General features: G+C 39.5%; 2 protein-coding genes across 4 annotated transcripts in view; one reads left to right on the top strand and one right to left on the bottom strand.

Annotated features, from left to right (window-relative positions):
• Positions 1-9,653, top strand: part of VPS35L (VPS35 endosomal protein sorting factor like) — a 50,011-nt gene extending 40,358 nt beyond the window's left edge. The window contains exons 28-31 of one of the 3 annotated variants that reach the window (XM_029957767.1): positions 996-1,161; positions 2,697-2,815; positions 8,212-8,358; positions 8,890-9,653. In XM_029957767.1, the coding sequence (XP_029813627.1) occupies positions 996-1,161; positions 2,697-2,815; positions 8,212-8,358; positions 8,890-8,988 (531 nt within the window). In that variant the 3' untranslated portion in view covers positions 8,989-9,653. Of the gene's footprint in view, positions 1-995; positions 1,162-1,854; positions 2,018-2,696; positions 2,816-8,211; positions 8,359-8,889 lie in introns of those variants that run through there. The other 2 variants (XM_029957768.1, XM_029957769.1) reach the window with 2 other exon arrangements.
• Positions 9,654-10,358: 705 nt separating this feature from the next.
• Positions 10,359-18,270, bottom strand: KNOP1 (lysine rich nucleolar protein 1). The gene is made up of 5 exons (XM_018067391.3): positions 18,200-18,270; positions 16,317-17,712; positions 13,619-13,687; positions 13,061-13,138; positions 10,359-10,693 (listed from the first exon to the last, which is right to left on the bottom strand). The coding sequence occupies exons 2-5, from the start codon at positions 17,709-17,711 to the stop codon at positions 10,382-10,384; spliced, it is 1,854 nt and encodes a 617-aa protein (XP_017922880.3). The 5' UTR covers position 17,712; positions 18,200-18,270; the 3' UTR covers positions 10,359-10,381.
• Between the last annotated feature and the right edge of the window lie 6 nt (positions 18,271-18,276).

Raw genomic sequence — 18,276 nt, 5'->3', positions numbered from 1 at the left:
ATTTTTAACTAATTGTCAAATGGAGAGAGAGAGAGATAATTTTCCTTCCAATATTTTCAGCTATAGGTAAAAGATGAGGGAAAATTGTAAATTAATCTGGAAGACTAGAAAAAGAGAAGTTTGAGGTATATTCATTTGTTCTTGGAAAAAGTAGGTTGTTCCTCCTCACTGAAACATTCCTAATAGTTTTCTCCTTCCGTTTTAATTTGACCATGTTTGGTGAAGCAGCACAATGTGGTGCTGTCCAAATCCTCCTCATCAGAGCAGTGCATTCTCCTTATTCCAGCGGACCCCTCAGATTCAGTAATGAAGAATAACTTGCAATGAGATTCCAGGATTCAGAAATTAGCTTCTGTAATTTTTTCTTCTATTTACTTTACAGAAGATCAGAAGGAAATGTCCTCAGTGGACTGTAATTTGTCCTATGTGTGTTGGTATCACTGCACCACCTGCCAGCTGGAAATGAACTTGGTGCAGCGTTAAAGCTGCTTGCAAAAACTCCCAGCTTATGTAAAGCAGACATCTTTCTACTCCTTTCATGTTAAAAGGTTGTCTGTAACTCTGACTTCCCAGTGTAGGTGTTCTTCTGAAACTCATAATTATATGTTATATACTACAGCTTACTGACATGATTTTATTAAAAAAATCTACCCAGTGTTTAATTTTAGAGGCTTAGCTGTTAAGAAGCTGACAATTAATTTTATACTACTTCCCTGTGACTAGAAAACAAAACATTTCAAAACTTTGTAGAGGCTGCCTAGTTCAAGTTCTGATTATGGGTCAAATGGACATTTTAGATGGAAACTGGAACAAATTTTTAAAAGGATTCGCAGGAAGCATACCTGAGAAAAGTAGCTGGCAACTTTAATTATATTGTAGTTTTGCTTTTATGGAGCTTATATTGTGACTCTAAACCACTGAATGACTGCAGATAATCCTGTTTTCGGGGGGTTGTTGTGGTGTTGGTTTTGACCCATCTTTTTTCTTTTCTGTAGGACCATCCAGAGCAAGGAGTGTTGTTTCTTGTGCGAGGATTACTAAATGTGATCCAGGATTATACTTGGGAGGATAACAGCGATGACAAAGTCAGGATTTATACTAATGTTTTGCATCTGCTGTCTGCAATGACTCAAGAAGCATATATCTACCATGTAGATAAAGGTAACTCCTGAGGGGGGCTCTGGGTCCTGGCGTTCCCACCATGCAATTTGTAGTATTGTGTGACCACTGTACCTCGTCAAGGAAGATCAATGGTAGCCAGACTTACAGAATGGGTTATTTTTCTATCCAGTTCCAGGTATTGTAACTTAAAATAATCACAGGAGGTGGCTCCTGAACAGATGCACGGTCTGTTCTTTAAAGTGAATCTGTACAGAGTGGGTTACTTAGTTTGCTCCTGGTGATGGTGGTGCAAATGCTTGTAACTGTGAACTATTCAAGTAAATATTAGAACTTTAAAAATATGGAGAGGATTTTTTTAGTCTTAAGTATCAACTTGATTTATACTTATCATTGGTGTTTCATTCACATTTATTAACAACTCCAGTTTTCAAAATGTAAAGCCTAGACTCCATTCTTTAAATGATGTATTTGCTGCTTCAAAGACAGGCTTTCAGTTTTGGAAATTGTGGTGATAATTTATAAAAATCTTCAGAATAGCTAGAAAATTCTAAAGATTTTACATTTTATAAAATAACCATCATCTTTTTTGCAATAATATTTTTATATGCTTTAAAATTTGAGTATTTGTCTTCTGATTATAGATTACTAAATTAAAATAAATAATTGAGTCTTTTAAAGCATACTGGAAGATTAGTGAGTCAGAGACCAAGCTACTTTGATTTTTTCTTTTAGTTGCACAGGGCTTTCACAGAGAGGCAGACTGGAATATATTCTGTAGTTCTTCTGGTGAATAGTCTGTCAGAGTTACCACCCATGACAAAATATCTCTTGCAGTTAGCAGCACAGAAAATAGCTGTCAGTCGAACTACTACTCTGCAGTAAATCTGCTCTTCAAATTCTGTAAGGAAGTGTGGTTTAGCTGCTTTTTCTTTCACTCAGTTTTTTATATGACAAAAATAGCTGCATAATCCTGAAATGAGAAATTGGAATTATAATGGAGATTATAATGGAGACAAGCATGGAAATATAAATTGTAATTTTTACCCTGTAGTTAGATGATGCACCATGTACCTTAGCTTCTCAAAATCAAGTTTACTTGGAAACAGGGGATCATCTTTTATCTTTTGTTCTTTCTGATTTACCTAGACTACACTTAAATCTATGAATTTCTTGTAACCTATTTCACAGTAAAATACAAATAAAACTATTTGGCCTAGTCCTGCTACCACTGAAGATAATGGCCATACTCTTCTAAAGTGATGGGGGCACTGTCTCTGTGGAAAAAGTGAAAATTCACACTATATGTTGTTTTGCATTAAGTCTAGCAGGTATTTTTGAGCCTGGCTGCATCTGGGAATACAGGACTGGCTTTAAGCTAGAAGATTCTTTTCAGTGTTCCTAAAATCAAAAGCACGTAGTTGGCAACTGAGTGGTAGGCACCTAAACAACATTGTTCTGTTTGTGTTTCATGGAGGAGGGTCATTTTATAACTTCCACATGTGGTCTTCTATCAATCTGTAGCAAACAAATGCATAGCTCTTTAGCCAGACCTAAGCTTGAATTCATCTCTGCAGTTGACTCCAATGATGCCTTGTATGGTGGAGACTCCAAGTTCCTGGCTGAAATTAATAAGCTGTGTGAAACAGTGATAGCACAGATCCTGGATCATCTGAAAACCCTTGGAAAAGAAGAGGTATGTTCTTACTCAGCTTGATTCAATACAAACTAAAAGTAATTTGAAGAAACACACCATCTTTGACCAGGCACTGGTCTTTTTGAAAGCTCCAGGAGCCTTTTAACAGGAGGAAATCGGGTAATTTTACTTGTTTAAAAAGTGAGTTTGTCACATAGGCAGGCTTGTGGTGGAGGCACCTAATGATGTGAAGCAGATGATGCCACAGTTATAATCCATGTTTAAGATGCAGGCAGAAGTTTCCTGCTCAGCTCTGTGCTGCCAGGGGTGGGTCACTGAGCTGACAGGCAGCAGAGGCTACTCTGGCACACCGTGGTATTGATTGTGGCCGTGCACCAAGGAGTGACTGTGCTGCAGTACAGAGTGATCACTGCAGAGCAGCACTCTGCACTGAGAGTGAGCTTTAATTAACTGGCTTGAGTCCTGCTGTAGTCTGGTTATGGAAACGTGATGCTCTTTGGGGTTAGAGGTAGCTTTAAATTAACCAGCTTGAGTCCTGGTGTAATTTGGGCATGGAAATATGATGGTCGGTGTAGGATAACTTTTTTCTTGTGAGTCTTTCTGACTATAATGAGCTCTGTGATGATGATATTGCAGTTATTGGCCTAAGATAGAATTGGAGACAGTGCCACAGTCACTCCTTTGATGGCAGTATGGTCATACCTAAAATCTGCCCTGTGTCCATCCTTCTGTTGTTTCCTCTTGGCTCTCAACTTTGTAAATCACAGAATCATGAAATGCTCTGGGTTGGAAACTCCAACCCCCCTGCCATGGGCAGGGAATAAACCATATTTTCTTGCCAGCTGAGTTAGCAGTAACCTGAAATGTCCAATTCTGTGAAGAGCAAAGGGAGAATTCGCAGTTAGTCTATTCCTGAGTAAAATGCAATGAAAGCCATCTATAATTAGTAAAAGTTTCAGACCCCAGACACTAGGATGAAGTCAGGAGAGAGGTACAGAGGGAGAAAAAAGGTGTTTTGTCTTTACCCTGATTTTAGTATATTTGTTCAATATTAAATAAAGAAAACTCCAGCCAGCTTATTGGATTTCTTGATTGGAGTTGAGAGGCTCTGAGGGATCAAATATAGCTTAATGGATTGTATGTGAAAGGCAGGTGACTAATGCTGTCAGTCTTACTGAAATAAGGAGAACTCACTGTTCTATTACTGTACCTGCTTCTGAGATTGAACCCCTCCACAGCTTCCTAATCACCCCTTACTGGACAGCTTCTATTGATGGAAATCTTATGGCTTGTAGCCTGGAATGGGAGGGCAGGGGGTGATTGATTGGATGGAATTTTTTAGATAGCCTGTTTGCACAGTAGCCCGTAGCGTTTGCCAATACAGAATGTGTTAAGTGATACATATTGGGAGGACACTGTGCTAAGTTTAGCTTTTTCTCTGCTTTTGCTATCCTATTTGTCCTTCCTTGAGCAATTGTAGAGATGGAAGATGAATAAATCCTTTGCCCAAATGCCTCTGCATCATTGTACACACCACCACAGTGAATGGTAGTTCTTTTTCAGAGCAGTAATAGCAGAAAACAACCATTCTAGCACAGCTAAGAATGTCCAAGCAGGTCTTGGAAGGAGATTTTTAACAGTTTTCAGGGCGGTGGGTTGTACATTAAGGGTTCTTTTGCATCTGAATCCTATATGGAATAAATCCATGGTTTCTGAAAGGCTTTTTTTAATTGTTTTCTGCTTTCAAGCATAATACTTTGAGTAATGGGGTCCTGTGTTACTTCACTGAAGCCGTCGTTGCATAGAAAACTGGATTTAAAGCTAAGCAGCACGGATATAGGTCCTTGCCCTGCCTTTGCCCCTGCAGCCTTGGATTTACTCCTCTCTCCGTCCTTACTTACAAAGGGGGAGCGTTTGTTTTGCATTGTTGAATAAAAGTCCTTGAGAGATTTAGATTAAAACTGTTTTTTAAGAATGAATAGTTGTTTGAGGAAGCTGTTGTTGCTGAGGAAGTAGAAGTGGTGAGAATACTGTCAGAGATCTCTAATTGTGCTAAAGTAGAACTGGTCATAAAATCACTGTGGTATTTGGATTGCTTTAGTGCTGGTGACCTTTTATTATTCATCTTCTTGGCTACTCATTTAAATGAACAAGCATCTGATGATTTTGCGTTTTTATTGGTCCATTTCCTTTAAAAGCTATAAAGGAAAATAAATTTTTCTCACAATAAAATCCTTTCACCAAAATGGCAATTTGGAAGAGAACAATGCATCTTATTGTTAACACAGCATGGTCTTTTCACAGTATTAGAGAATGCTTCATTTATGTGACAGTGTTGGAATGGAAATTTTCAATTCTGGACAGTTCTGTAAAGTTCAAGCTGTTTCTAGTCATGAGAGTAGCAGTGAATCCTCTCTGTGTGTGGGGAAGACTGGTCTTATGCTCCAGGTTTTGTAGAAATGTAAATACTTTGCTTCTTGCTACTCAGTAATAAATGTATGTTTTATTCAAACATGTCTTTTGATCCAAATTATCAGGAGCATGTTGTTGTGCCCCTGGCAGTGCCATGTTAGGGTGGCAGTCTTCACATGTACTGCATGGTAGATACTGGAGTTTTTATAGTAAGTATCAAAAATGGAGCAGGAGAAATGCTCTTGAGGCTTCTTCTTTCAACACAACTGATTTTTAATTTTATATAAACTCATAACAACTTCAGTTGATTTCACATGTGCTTGAATACTTGACTAGAAGCAGAGTTGGACATAGTTCTCAGTGTGGGGGTGTGTTTTAAATTGAGAAGAGGTAGAATTTTTGAAACAGAATGTTACATGGCCCACTGTATGAAAGACTATGCTTTTTTTCTGTTATGCTATATGAAATTTGGACATTACTCTGCTTTTTGGTGGAGGGGTCAGAACACAAGGGGGTCACGTTCTGGCATGATGTAGTTTGTTCTTTGTTTCATTGTCATCAGCATTATTCCAAGGATTATGGAAAATGTGCTGCCTAGAAGGCTGGCAGTTCTTTTTGGTGTGGGAATTGCTAGTCCCATGATGTGTGTGGTTGCCAAATAGCTGAGCTGTTGCTTTCTCCTTGCTGCCTGTGAATACCCTGTGAGCTGGGCTGCCACCCACAACTCAGTCTTGCCAGGCTTGGCAGTGTGCTGGCACGGATGCATCCCTCGGGTTGGAGGTCAGTGCCATGTTACACAAACATTCCTGTTCATCATCATGGAAGCCTTGCCTGACAGTCCTTGCTCATTTTCTGTCGTGGTGGGATTTCCTGCATACCTGAGCCTGCCTCTCTCTCCACTTGTTGTTGTGTAACTGAGGACTAGGTGTCAAAATCCTGTCTGTTATACCTGCCCCAGCACAACGGCAGTTAGTGTACCTCTCATTCTCTTAGCTTGTTTCTGAGTCCTTTTTGAAGGATGATCCTTTTTGAAGTACCTGTGTTTCAAATTAGTAAAATTTTTCATTCTTATTTTGAAGAGTAGATTTTGTATTTGCATTGATGTTGCCTGGAAAACCTTGCTAGTCAATACTCAGACTGGAGAACTGCTGCTTTTGCATTCTGCCCAGTAACTGAACTGCCTCACTTCTTGTGAGGAAACCTCTAAGCAATTCCCAGGAACCTCTCTGAAGTTTGTATTAGATGGTCAATGGGAAAAAAAATGAGGTAATAGAGGTTATGTTGTTAATCCAGGATACATGGTGATGTGGCAAAACCTGGACTACCTCACTGTACTCTGGATCTGTTTTTCCCTGAAGAGTGTTAGTCCTAAGAGAAATTCAACAGTACTATTTAAGCATAGCTATTTTCCATTTTATTGTCTTTTTGAGTTGTATTTCTGCTCTGTGTTTCTATTACTGGACTAGATTGATCAATTGTACTTCTGTGTCTGGTAGGGAGTACTTCAGTGCTCCCAAATGATGGTTGTAGTTTCAGCATAGGAACAAGTTTTGGAGCTACTGGGATGGAAATTGCTAATGCAGGTGACTGTTAGAGGAAGAGCTGTCTTCATGGCAGTTTCATGTAATTACTGAAGTGCTCAAGGAACTTTTTGTGGGGCCTTGAGCAGGTCTGGGCATTGTGTGTGCGTGGTTTATGATATGGCAGATTGTCTCTGCATGTACAGACCTAGTGTGTCACATAGGTACAGTAGCAGTCTGATACTTCTAGTTTGGGGCATGCTTGGTCTCTTTTCCAGTTGGCCAGTTCTTCCATAGCATGGCTTTCTCCTTTTCCATCTTTATCTGGAGGACTGATAGCTCAGTGTGTGCCATTTCTTTGATTAATAGCATCTGACCTCTCTTCTGCTGAAATTAATTTACTTTCAGTCCCTTAGGGAAAGGGCAGAGACTGCGTGGCTACATCGGTACCGTGTCAGGAACACAGAGTCGGAGGGCCCTGCACTTCTCTTACCCCAATCTCTGGCTCATGCTGCCTGTAACCTTGTCTCTGAACACTGTGCATTAGCTACCCCAGTATGAACTGAACTGAGAGGGTTCATTAATCGGGGTGCTCAGCTGACAGCTGTGTTGTAAACTAGGACTCTGCTGTGGTTTGTGTAAGATGGAGCTGTGCCTTTGTCAGTGGGCCTTCTGGAGCAAAGAACAAAGGACAGCTGCAGCAGAGCAGTATAAACAAATACTACAGCTCAGATGCATCCGATAATAATTCATCCTTTTAACTGTGAAAACTTACTCTATAGGAATCAGCAGAACCTGCAATAGCATTTTAATTATTTCTGTTTTCCACTCATTCCAGATCAGGGTGGGAGCACCCTGTAAGCTTAGTGCAGGATTGTCTGTGCCCCAGAACTCCTTCACAGAGGCTGGTGCTCCTCCATGGCAGAGTACCATGAGGGAGGGGTCCTCCTCAAGGGCCTTCTTCAGCAATTTTAGGGGAAGTAGCTGCAAATATAGAGTAAATATATTGGTATAACCAAAGTTTCAGTGAAAGAATAGCTGGAAAAAAAATCTTTGCTTAAATAAATAAATGTAGAATAGACTGCTGGAAAAAAGCCTGAAGTTGCATTAATCTAGATTGATGATAGTGGTCTCTCTAAAATTATAGAGCTATGGTGCTCCAAGTGCAAGGCTGGTTGGTGGGAGGGTGATTTCTGTGCAATTGTAGGGAGTCTTGAGTTAAAAATGTGTCAGACCTACATAATGTGCTGTGCCAAAGTGATATGAGATGTAGGAGTTTGGTGTAGTTATTTCACTTCCAGCAACTTACATTGATTCATTATCATAACGTGTTGCATTTTGAATGGAACTTGAAAACTGTGCCTGTCTTGTTTGTAACTATTGCTGTGTGTTACAAAATGAGTGCCCTTTGCACTTCTAAGCGTTCAGAGAACCCAGTGAGGTTATGCTGCATGTTTGGGGATGATTACATGGTAATATGGGAATATTTTTGTTTCCTTGTAGACCCTGAAGCGGCAGAGCCAGCTGGCACTCTATTTCTTTAACACTATTGTAGCTCATGGAGATCTTCGAAACAACAAACTAAACCAGCTTTCAGTCAATCTCTGGAATCTTGCTCAGAAACATGGCTTTGCTGACACCAAGACTATGGTAAGGAAAACAGATAATGCAGAAAAACTTTAATTCTTAAGATCTTTTGCCACTCTTTATTTGGAAAAAAGTAATATTTTCTTGATCTGAAAAAACCTAATCTCTTTACAAGTTGCTCTCTTCCCTCCCCCCCCAAATTATCTTAAAACCCCAACAACTTATTTTTTTAAATGATTCTTAATGAATAAACAGCTTCTCTTATTTCAAGTGGTCTGTATCTTTCTAGCAGTTTTAATCCTGTGTCGAGCATTAAGGAACCTGAAAGTGTTGGGTGCTGTAACTTTTTTTCAGAACAGAAAACTAGCTCTAAGAGAAATACAGCATTTTTATTTTGTGGAGGAACTACATGGTGTAAAAGCTTGGAAAGTGGCATTTGAGAGCCTTTAAGGCAGATATCCATGATAATAAGTAAGAAATCCTTGGTGGTCCCAGAGCCAGTGAAAATCATGATGGTGTGTATATAAAGATGATGGCCTGTGAAATAAGACAAAGACACTAAAAACCTCCCAATCCCTTTTTTTTCAAACCAAGGTGAAAACACTGGAATACATCAAGAGGCAAAGCCAACAACCTGAAATGAGTCACTTTGCAGACCTGGCCCTTCGGCTTCCTCTGCAGTCCAGGACCTGATGGATGTCTCTTTTCCAAGGAGTCACCTGTACAAGGCAGCATGCAGCCAAGGCCAAAAATCACTGATCTAGGTTCTGACTGGAGGAGTTCAGCGTGTTTTTACTTAGTGTGAAACATTTACTTGGGCACAGTAAAGGTAAAACTGTTCTGAGTGCAATAATTTAACCTGAATTTGTCTCCAGTTTTACCATAATATGAAATAATATTTTAAATGCTGATTTACAGTCAGTAAACAGTATTTTGAACCTCTGTGGTAGTGAAAGCCTTTCAAAATCTAATCTGTTGTAATTTTAACAAAAAAGGAAGAAGATAATCTGCACAAATGAATTCACAGCCTCAAAACTTCATCCCACTTGTAGAATAGTGTTTTTCCTGTGTAGAAAGCAGCATTTCAATATAATAATCCTACTGAGTAATCTCTCTGCTTTGGGATGCTGCCAGCATTTGTTTTATTGGTTCCAGTAGAAGAGAAAAATGGCCGAGGTGTTACTGTTCTAATTTCTACAATACATTTGCACAGACATGTTTATGTTTTCATTTTAGTCCCGTGTTTTGTAAAATGGAAGGAATCTTTAAGTGCTGCCTGCAAATGAAAAAGGAAATGTATGCGAAGCACTCTATATTTGCAAAGTACTCTATCACTGAATAAAACAATTTGCAGTTCATCTGTGTGTTCTGGGGGAGTCTGTGTATACAAATCTATCACCTTACCCTTGTGAAATTTAGTTACATGTACTGATAACTCCTAATAAAATTTCACTCTCACCATTTCTTTCCCATGGTAGGGAACCATGCTGAAACCTTGCACCTATTGCTGCTTTTGCTTAGTGGTAAATTCTTAATGAGTTAAATCCTTACACAGATATTAAGATATATTTTTGCACAAGAATGTTTTGTTAAGGCTAACTGTTTAGACAGAACCATATATTTAAGGAGTTAGCAAGCTGCTAATAAATACCACCCAAATTATTAAACCATTCTTGTTGCATGTTTTTCATCTCCTCATCACTTTGTACCACTCACTGAGTGTAAAAATGTGAAGATTTTACAGAAAACTAAAATCCCTTTGAGTCACTAAGAGGTAGCTAAAAATAAGTTTATTAAATCAGCATTAAAAAAAAAATCTAGTTGCAGGCATGGCACACATATCTTCAGTCTTTGAAGGAGGCTGTGCCTTGCCTTGTAGAAGAAATATGCTAAAGGTTTCAAAAACTTACTGTTTAGCTGAAGTGAGGACCCAGCTCCACCAGTGTATGCAGTTGAAAACTTGAACTAAAAGTGCCTCACAAATCAAATTTCTTAAACATTTTATTATTTTATTTCAAGTAAAAAGATCTGGAGAGTAAAAAAAAAAAAAATTGCCTGCTGAATTTTCATTCAATACTTCAGAGTTTTAATCTTCAAATTTTATAGATCTAGATGTATATTTGTCTATGTATCCTTTTTTGCTGGCAGTTGGCTGAAATCCAAGACCAATTCCTCTGTGTTGCTTCAAGTCCATTGCTTTATCAAACTCCATCTTCAGAGCCTGCTGTAACTTCTCCTGTCCTTCCCTGTTCAGAGCCATGTTTGGTTTGTTTGTAGTTGCTGAGAGATTTTGGATAGGCCCAGAGCCCTTTTTAAAGCCACCCATCAGTCTGAAAAACTTCATTTCTTCCTCAGAACTTTTAAAAGCAGCTGTACTCCACTGTCCAAACTTTGCATCCTGTGAAGCAAAACAAGGTTAACGCTAAAAGTAAGTAATAACAAGAGCAAGGAAGATAATTTCTGGCTGTGTACCATGAGAACAGAACCAGCTACAAAAACCTGACAGGGTGGCAAAGCTGGGAAGAAGCAGTTACTCCATGGGCAGCACGTCTTAAAGGATGTGGTAAAAGAATGACATTAAGTTTGTGTGAGTGCATCTGCACCAGCAGTGCAGGTCATTTAACCTGGAGAGGAGTTAATGTGCTTTGAGAATCTCCTTTCCCTCCCTCTTTAGGAACCTTGGCTTTTCTGCTTCTCTTTACCTAGCTCAAAGAGCCAGACAACATCTCTTATTCTGAGAAAACTGTCAGACTTAATCCTCTTTCACTGTCACTTTGTATGTTTATCTTTTCATTTTCCCATTGCCTAGTTTGGGAGCTGTTGTTTTCAGCAGTGTTTTGTTATGTTAGTTTTGGAGACAGTGTTCAATCTGCCTCATAAGCTTTAAGTAACATTGGCATTCTCATCCCACTAATTACAACTAATATTGCAAGGGTGCAAAAACCCTTATCCAACAGGACTAAACCTACTGCTCTTAAAGCCTCCCCTCCCTTGCAGTTTCCTGTTTTCTTTGTATTCACTGTATTTGCCTTTTATTTTTAGAACTAGTTCACCCCTTCAGGATTTTTCCTTTGTCTGAGGATTCTGGCATCTTTCTGAAGAGCCAATGTCCAGGTAAAATGATATTTCAGCTGTTTGTGGATAACCCAAGATAAATCATATGATTTACAAAGCTCATGAACTTCTGGCTTACCTAAGAACAGGCTTCATTATCTAAGGGTTTTATTTGACTCCTGAGGAATAGCTACACAGTCATTTATAAATATTTTCAGCAGGATTGCTACTCCCTATTTTTTCTTTAAAATTGGGGATGATAACTAAATGAAAGAATGTCTGATCATTAATTAAACAGACTAAGCTGGTTACATCAAAGGAAAAAATGTGAATTTAGTGGTGTGTTTATGTCAACCTGAAATCCTTCCAACTGAACAGTTGTAGCTTGCATGAAACAGTCATTCTCCAGCAGACAGCCAACATGACACACAGCACGCTACACAATATTGCAGGCAAGCCCTAGCAGGCTTTTTTAAGTTAAAAAAATGCATGGCTGGAGTATCACCCACAATCACAGGCCAGAATACCTCCTATTAAAAGAGAGCTACCCCTAACACTTCAGTATTTTTACCTTGTACAAAGGCAAGTTGCTGTCTAAGCCCAGTCTGTGACACAGATGCAGATACACATACAGATACACTTAAGTCACATGCAGATAAATATAAGTCCTCCCTCTGGAATGGGAGGCATCTGCACAGATGCAAATATAATCACGGCTTGTCAAACTCTGTACATTTTTTTATGAGTTGCTGGCAGGCACTACACACAGCTTTTGCCTGAAGCATTTCCAGCTCACTCTTTGTGGAGCTGATGAATTAGTTTTCACAGCTTCTATTCTTCTGCATGCTACTAAACAGAGACAGATCAGCACCAAGGAACTGAGATCCCCTGCCAAGGATGTCATTTTTCTCAATGACTTCAGACATTATAGACAGTTGCAGTTCCAGAGCTATCACAGGCTGCCTCCCACTATGTTACATCTACAGAAGTTGTTTCTGGCATTTGTTTGAGGCATATTCCAGCTTTCTAGGCACACTGGCAGTCTTGCAAAACAACTAAGAATCCCGGATTACTAGCAAAGCTTTCTCTCCACCTCAATCCTATTAACCCTGCTAAACACTACTGGAACAGTTTCCACTACCTGACTGTAAATCTCTCAGGAGGCAGGCTGAGTAGGATGCAAAGGCAAGGAATTAATAATCATCTTTCAAAGAAGTGGAGGAAAGATGTGGATGCCAGGAGAGGACTGCCTGTAAATATCATGTGTTATCATTTGTCACCCCCCTTTACCTTTCCACATGTGCCCCTTTCTGAATGTCTGCAAAGTCTTGCAGATAAGAAACAAGATACACTTCAGTGACTGCTATATCCATAGCCTGGAATTATTTGTACTTCACAGTAAGCAGAAAATGCTTCTGTAGCAATTTGTCATGGCTCATTCTCCAGAGGAACCAGAGAAAATGTTGCTTTTGAGGACTGATGATGGGAATTGGAACACTGCAATGCCAAGGAGTTCACTGTCAGCTCTCAGACTCTCTTGGCATTGTACCAACTTGTTCTACAGCATGATCTTAACTCTGCAGTCAGAAGGAAGACTGTTGTGCCAAGCCACGTACCTGAGCCACACAGAGAAAAGAGCACAGTGTTTTTACCAGGAATTTGCTCTAGGACCCAGTATTTCCACCAGATCCAGGTCTAAGCTCATACATACCTGTCCCACTTTGGAACTGAAAACCTTTGTTTTGCCAGATTCTCTATCGATTTCTTCTTGCAGAGCCTGTCGCCTCACCTGGTGTGCAAAAAAATGACATATGCAGCATAAGACACTATCTTCTGTGTGTGAATTCACAGTGGGAAAAAAGGGATGTATAAAATAATTAGTGATCTTCAGAATTTTGCAAGGATAATTAAAAAGTTGCATGTGATCCTTTCCCACATTCAACACGAGAACTGTGATTTTTCCAGTGGTATGTTAAATGAATATTTTGCTGTAACAGGTATGTCTGATTTTCTAACTGCAGGCAACAGCTACGCTGAAACTGCCAACAGTGAAGAGAGGCAAAGAAACCTGTATTTAACCTAACAAGCTACTCAGAACTTCTGACATTGACTAAAGCTGTGTATTTTGGACTTAACCCACAGAAGGTAAAGCACATTTTAAGCAGACTTTTATTTAGGGAAGCAACAAATCAGGTTTTTTGTATCAATTCTTATGCATATATTAAATGCTGACTGGCTTTCAATCTCACACAATTAAGACAAAGCATACCTTGTCTATGTTAACTTCATCACAGTTTCCTTTTTTTTCCTGCACAATAATTACACCATCTAGATGTTCCTGTAAAACAGGAAAAAAGATTGTATGGTTATTTTTATCCATTCTGGTTAATTAGAATTTACAGAGCTCTTACCATGAGAGTAATTAAAACACTAAGCAATCAGTAGGACTATTCTGGGGCAAGAAGAAATAGTCAGATCTAAGATGAAAATGCCAATTAAGTCTGTGTATTTCTATGGAGAAACCTTCTCCTCAGGAAAGAGAATTTTTTTTTTAACCAAGAACATAAAGGATTTTTTTAAGTTCACACATTAAATTAGATCTGCCAACATCACTGGCACACACAGTAACGCTTGCAGGCAGAGTAATTTCAAATTAAACTGTTTTGTTAAAGTTAAATTTATACTTGAAGTAAGGGACAGAGAGAGTAAAAGTTAGAATATTTTAAAAATTGCAGGTAAAATAATTAAAGGTCTCTCTGAAACAAACAAAAAAAGAAGAAACAATCAAGAAACAACTGCATTGTGGATGATGGTCCCCAAGGAGCTTCCAGTCTGGAAAGAGCACAGGGAGAGGCAGGACACACACATCAAGTGTCTCCTACACTGGCAGCAAACAGCACATTAGTTCCACATTTGAGAGAGAGGAACAGGGAGCTGATGGGATGACACAGAGCAGCCCCAGAAGGATGGGATGGGCCGGATGGCAGCAGGTAAATCAGCAGCAGAGTCCACAGGCAACCATGTCCTGATCACTCTTCCACAGAGTGCAGCCCCTCAGCAACTTTTGCTCCCAGTGACTGGCATTCCTAGATCATTGCCCTCAGCCTTTCTTTGCCAAATTTATAATTAGGATAAGATTTTTGGGCACCCAGTATAACAGGATAAGTAATAAGTCCAGGATAGTGGTAAATTAGAGCCATAAGCTTTAGACCAGCCTGGAAAAGGTGGCCAAGGGGAAGATCTATTGATACAGTTAACATAATAATCCAAGCATGAAACAGCCAGGGAAATGAAGACAAGGAAAAGATTTGTAACATACTTCTGTCAGCAGAACCTGCTGTTACTTTTTCGAGGGTTTACAGTTTTATTAAAAGCCCTGAATGATTTATCTCATTTTCCAAAGCTACCTTTGATTTCACCACACACACGTACAATACACGCACTATTAAATGAGAGGACATCGTCTGCAGTAAGGAGAGCTCATGCTCTTGGAGGAAAAGAAGAAACCAAAACCAACCCCCAGTTTACTTCTAGATGGCCTGGTACTGTCTTTTTATATCTACTAAAACAAGCAGGAAAACTGTTGTGACAGGATTCTGCAAACAACTGCAGCATATTTTTTTTTTTTTAGCCGGAAGGTCAAGTGGCAGACAAGGAACGGGGGAGCAGCCCCATCCCTGCTAATTCCCAGCATGGTGCTGACCAGCTGAAGGCTACTGAGTGGAAAAAAACCATCCCACAGAGGTCTGCCAAGCTTCCCCCAACTCCATGGAAAAGGAGCACCTTCACACGTGGTAGGATTATGCTGCCTGCAGTCAAACAACTTCTTGCTCCTCTTCTCTCTGCACACATTGACTGTAATGGCACCCAGTGGGAAAAACACCAATCACTGATATTAAGTGGGTATCACTCCACATTGTCTTTAAAACTTACTCTTTTGCTTGCTGCACAAGCCTCACAGAGGATTTTTCAAGGCATGCAGTGTGTGACACACTGTTAGACAGGGATGTTTCAGGACTATGGCACAGTTAAATGTGAGACCAACATCATCAGCCATTTATTAGTGCAGTGTCATTAGGCCTGGCAGGAACTAGATTTTGCTAGAACTGATTAACCCAGACTTCTCAATCCTCAGGAGACTTTCTCTGAAGTATTTTTTATTATTAAAGGACAGAGGTGCATATGGGAATGAGAAATAAAACAGGTATCACCTTCCCCTCAATAGTTTGCAATGTATTTGCTGTGGTTTTCATTTTAACTGGTCATGCAAGTTTACATGTCATTGTGAGGCTTATCTTGCCTCTGCACAATGTGAGCAGCTGCAAGAATCCAAATAATGTCTAACAGCCTCAAAAAGGCAATGTCAACTTCATTAGAAAATATATCCCAGCAATAAAACCACCTTGTCCTTTGAAAGGTCAAAAGGAGAAACTGAAGCTAAAAGCCCAAAACATCTGCTCACCTCGTGACTGATAAGCACACATTTCCCTCACAAACCCTTGTGAAAAACGCCTGTATCTGGTTCTTCACATAAATCTATATTTAATTATTAGCATTAGGCACCAGGCAGCTGCCAGGTTTCCACAGAACTTGAAGACACTGCAATCCTATTCTATAGGAGTGTTGCCACTTTGTGAAGAGCAACCGAAGAAGAACATTTATGACTTCACACACTCGTTTTCTTTTTGTGCCAGTACTTGCTGTTAGTTGTAGTTTTCACATTTTCATGACTGAACCACTGCATGATTACAGCACCAGGCATTAAGTTATACTTTCCCACGTGTCACAGCTAAAATCAATATGCTAAAATCAATACATCAGCTAATCCTGTTTCTGAATAGTGGGGGTCCTCACTGACTTCAAATATTCTGATCAGGCAGAACAGCCTGCAAAGTAGGAACTGTACCTAAAAAGCTTTTGATTCCTTAGCAGGAGGGGGCAAAGCTGCCCTCCTCTTTACAACTTACCAGTGACTCATTCCCTGTGTCTTCTGTAATGATCTTTGTCTTTTTTGCATTTGCTTCTGAACCTGGTTGTTCAGCCAAGTCCTGTGGTGGGGCTTTTTTCCTTTTTTTCCCTTTCCTGTCACAGAGCATGTGATTACTACTGCATAATGCCCCATCTACAGCATTCCCTGCTACACGCTCAGCTCGCTCCATTTCGCTCCCTTTGTTCTTTTTATTTCTTTCTGGTAGTCTTATTTTTTGGTTTTTAGAGGCACTATCATTGTTTAAAGCAACTTTTGAATATGTTGTTTCCTCCTCCTCTTTGTGAATCTTTTTTTTCTTTTTCTTCTTGGTGACTTCATTACTACCCTTGAAATTCTTCCTCCTCTTTTTTCCAGACAGCTTCTCTTCCTCAGAGTCAACTTCTTGCTGTGCTGGGAGATACTTATCAGGAATGCTGTGATTGCAGTCTAGCTGATCTTCACCTGCCGAGGAAGAAACACATTTGCTTCTGTTCTTGTTCTTCTTAGTCTCTTTGATACTCCCAGAGTCCTCAGTTGTGTCCTCTTCCTCTCTATTTGTCAATGTAATTTCCCAGGAATTCTGCTTCTTCCTTTTTCTGAAGTCACTTAATGCAATGGGCCTACCAGGAACTCCAGATATGTTGTCCTCATTATCTACTAGTGGTAAAAAGGAGTAAGACTTATCCTTCTTCTTCCTCTTCTTTTTTCTCACACAACTCTCCCCATCGTTCTGGACATTATGTGTGTCATGGTTTTCACCTGTAAAAGCTACTTCTTGTGAAATGTATTTGTGGGGCTTTTTACAAACTCTTTCAGACTGCTTTTGTTCACTGTCCTGGATGTCCTCTAATGAAAAAGAAGAATTGCTTTTCTTCTTTTTTTTCTTTGTTACCTCACCATCCAGTTCCAAATTCAAAGCAGCATCCTTTTTGGTTTTTTTAAAAGAAAATTCAGTGTTCTTAATATCATCTGTAGGATAATTTGAAAGCTCCATGCCACTACTCTCATTATTCATCTCTAAGGATGAATGACATGGGACTTTTTTTTTCTTCTTTTTGAGAATTTTAATTTGTTCCTCTGATTCCTCCTGAAGTTCTGAATCCAGGTGACCTTTTACAATCACAAAGCTTTCTGACTGTGCTTCTTTGAGTAATTTGGAGCCAACTTTCCTTTTCTTGTTTTTCTTCTTCTTGTTCTTTGGTTGTGACTGGTCAAAACATTCATCTTTAAAATGTACCTTTTTCCTTATTTTTGTTTTTATCTCAAGCCTGTCATCTTCCTCGATTTTAATGACAGTTGGAACATCTTCCTCAATTTTAATGACAGTCTTCACATTTTTCTTCTTCTGTATAGGTTCCTCGTGCAATTCTTTTCTCTTTTTCTTTATTATCATTCTAAAAAACGAAACGAAGATGTTAGTAAACTGCTTCAGAGAGAAGATACAAGCCCTCCTCTATTTGGCTTCCCTTTATTCTGAAACTATTCATATCTCCCACTGTCCCTGCCACTCTAATTTCAGTCTGCTTTCTGTTAGGGGGGAAACAGAACTGCACAGAGCCCAGAAAATACAGTCCACTGGGGTGATTTTTTGTCTTGTTCTTTACTGTAACTTGTCCTAGTCAGTTGGTAACTTTGTATTTGTTTCTTCCTTTTGACAGCTGCAGAGCATGACATCTTTACAGTAATACCTTCCCTCTACAAATCTTTCCTAAATGGCAAAACATATACATACATATATGCACACACACACACACAGAAGGATGTACAGTCAAGACGGTTTTCCAGATACCTATGGCTTTTCACTTATTTAACACCGAACTTCACATCACTTTACTGCCCACTCAGCACTACAGGATCCTTTCAAGACACCCGAGTTATTACCTTAAATCTGCTTCTGTCTGTGATTTCTCATCCTTGCCCTCCGTCTCCTCTCTCGGGACACTCGCACCCACCAAGAG

The sequence above is a fragment of the Manacus vitellinus genome, unplaced genomic scaffold, assembly GCF_001715985.3.
Source record: "Manacus vitellinus isolate BGI_N305 unplaced genomic scaffold, ASM171598v3 scaffold_12_pilon, whole genome shotgun sequence".
Taxonomy (NCBI): Eukaryota; Metazoa; Chordata; class Aves; order Passeriformes; family Pipridae; genus Manacus; species Manacus vitellinus.
The sequence above is the reverse complement of the archived record's forward strand: the minus strand, read 5'-3'. Positions and strand labels throughout refer to the sequence as shown.

What these genes read in the sequence shown, in the direction of transcription:
- KNOP1 (XM_018067391.3), bottom strand. Translation starts at nt 17,711, where the DNA reads ATGATAATAAAGAAAAAGAGAAAAGAATTGCACGAGGAACCTATACAG. An exon ending in ACACAGGGAATGAGTCACTG is followed by an intron (nt 13,688 to 16,316) that starts GTAAGTTGTAAA and finishes CCTGTTTTACAG; the next exon opens with GAACATCTAGATGGTGTAAT. An exon ending in TCAGTTCCAAAGTGGGACAG is followed by an intron (nt 10,694 to 13,060) that starts GTATGTATGAGC and finishes TTTGCTTCACAG; the next exon opens with GATGCAAAGTTTGGACAGTG.